Here is a 1,323-nt window from a genome sequence, read left to right as displayed (position 1 = left end):
TTTCGAGACAGGGTTTCTCTGTGTAGCCCTGGCTGTCCTGGCACTCACTTTGTAGACCAGGCTGGCCTCGAACTCAGAAATCCGCCTGCCTCTGCCTCCGGAGTGCTGGGATTAAAGGCGTGCGCCACCACGCCCAGCTAGCCTTTTTTTAAATCCTTGCATGACTCTGATCTGTCCCTTCATCTGATCATTCTCTCTTTGTCTCTCTGTGTCTCTCTGTCTCTGTCTCTCTCTCTGTCTCTCTCTCTCTGTCTCTCTCTCTCTCTGTCTCTCTCTCTCTGTCTCTCTCTCTGTCTCTCTGTCTGTCTCTCTCTTGCTCTTGCTCTCGATCTCTCGCTCTCTGGCTCCCTAGCTTTTTTTTTTTCTTTTTTGAAACAGGTTTCGCTATGTACCCTTGGCTGTACTAGAACTCACAGAGGTTGGCCTGCCTCTGAAACTTGCTCTGTAGACCAGGCTGACCTCAGAGTCACAGAGCTCTTGATTCTTAAAGACAGACAAGTTTTGTGCAGTGTCTGGGGAATTTGGGGCATGGTATTATTTCCATAACTCCTCTGCCAATGCAGCGTGTGCCTGTCACTCAATTTCGGCATTCAGGAGGCTTTGACAGGAGGATTGCTGGGAGTTTGAGGCTACCCTGGACTCTATAGCAGTCATTTTTGTCTTAAAAAAGCGAAGTGGAGAAAGGAGATTCAGACTGACTGTGGGGTTTGACGTTTTGCCGCCTCTTCTCTTCTCTCAGCCCTGAGTACTCCCTGTTTGTGGGGGACCTGACCCCCGACGTGGACGATGGCATGCTGTATGAGTTCTTTGTCAAAGTCTACCCGTCCTGCCGGGGCGGCAAGGTGGTTTTGGACCCGACAGGCGTGTCTAAGTAAGGCCTTACCTGCTGTTTATGTTACCTCTTTGTTGTGCATTCCTACCCTCTGGGGGGAGTATCAAAGAGACCCTAGGGAGGGTGGTGGCTCAGAGTGAGAGCTTTCCAGCCAGGCAACCTGGTTTGAACCTAGGGCCATCACTGACAAGGGCTGTGTACTAGACAAGTCACAGATAGTCCCTATTTTCTAATCTATAAACTAAGGCAATCTAAGAGTATGGCACTTACATGGCTGACATAAGGATTAGGGGAAGTAATATAAAGAGCTATTTGTTGCCGTACTTATCTCTGTTACTAAGGTTTTCTGCGCAGTTAAAAATGTTATAGTTGGGCTGGTGAGATGGCTCAGCGGGTAAGAGCACCCGACTGCTCTTCCGAAGGTCCAGAGTTCAAATCCCAGCAACCACATGGTGGCTCACAACCATCCGTAACGAGATCTGGCGCCCTCT

The 1,323-nt window shown here is 49.6% G+C and overlaps 1 protein-coding gene across 2 annotated transcripts in view; it reads left to right on the top strand.

Annotated features, from left to right (window-relative positions):
• The window catches only part of Trnau1ap (tRNA selenocysteine 1 associated protein 1), an 18,175-nt gene that overhangs the window by 7,328 nt on the left and 9,524 nt on the right, over window positions 1-1,323 (top strand). For both annotated transcript variants that reach the window (XM_021160488.2, XM_021160490.2), the window contains exon 5: window positions 740-871. In XM_021160488.2, the coding sequence (XP_021016147.1) occupies window positions 740-871 (132 nt within the window). The remainder of the gene's footprint in view (window positions 1-739; window positions 872-1,323) is intronic.

Source organism: Mus caroli, chromosome 4 (assembly GCF_900094665.2).
Source record: "Mus caroli chromosome 4, CAROLI_EIJ_v1.1, whole genome shotgun sequence".
NCBI classification, from domain to species: Eukaryota; Metazoa; Chordata; class Mammalia; order Rodentia; family Muridae; genus Mus; species Mus caroli.
This window is presented reverse-complemented; position numbering and strand designations above follow the sequence as displayed.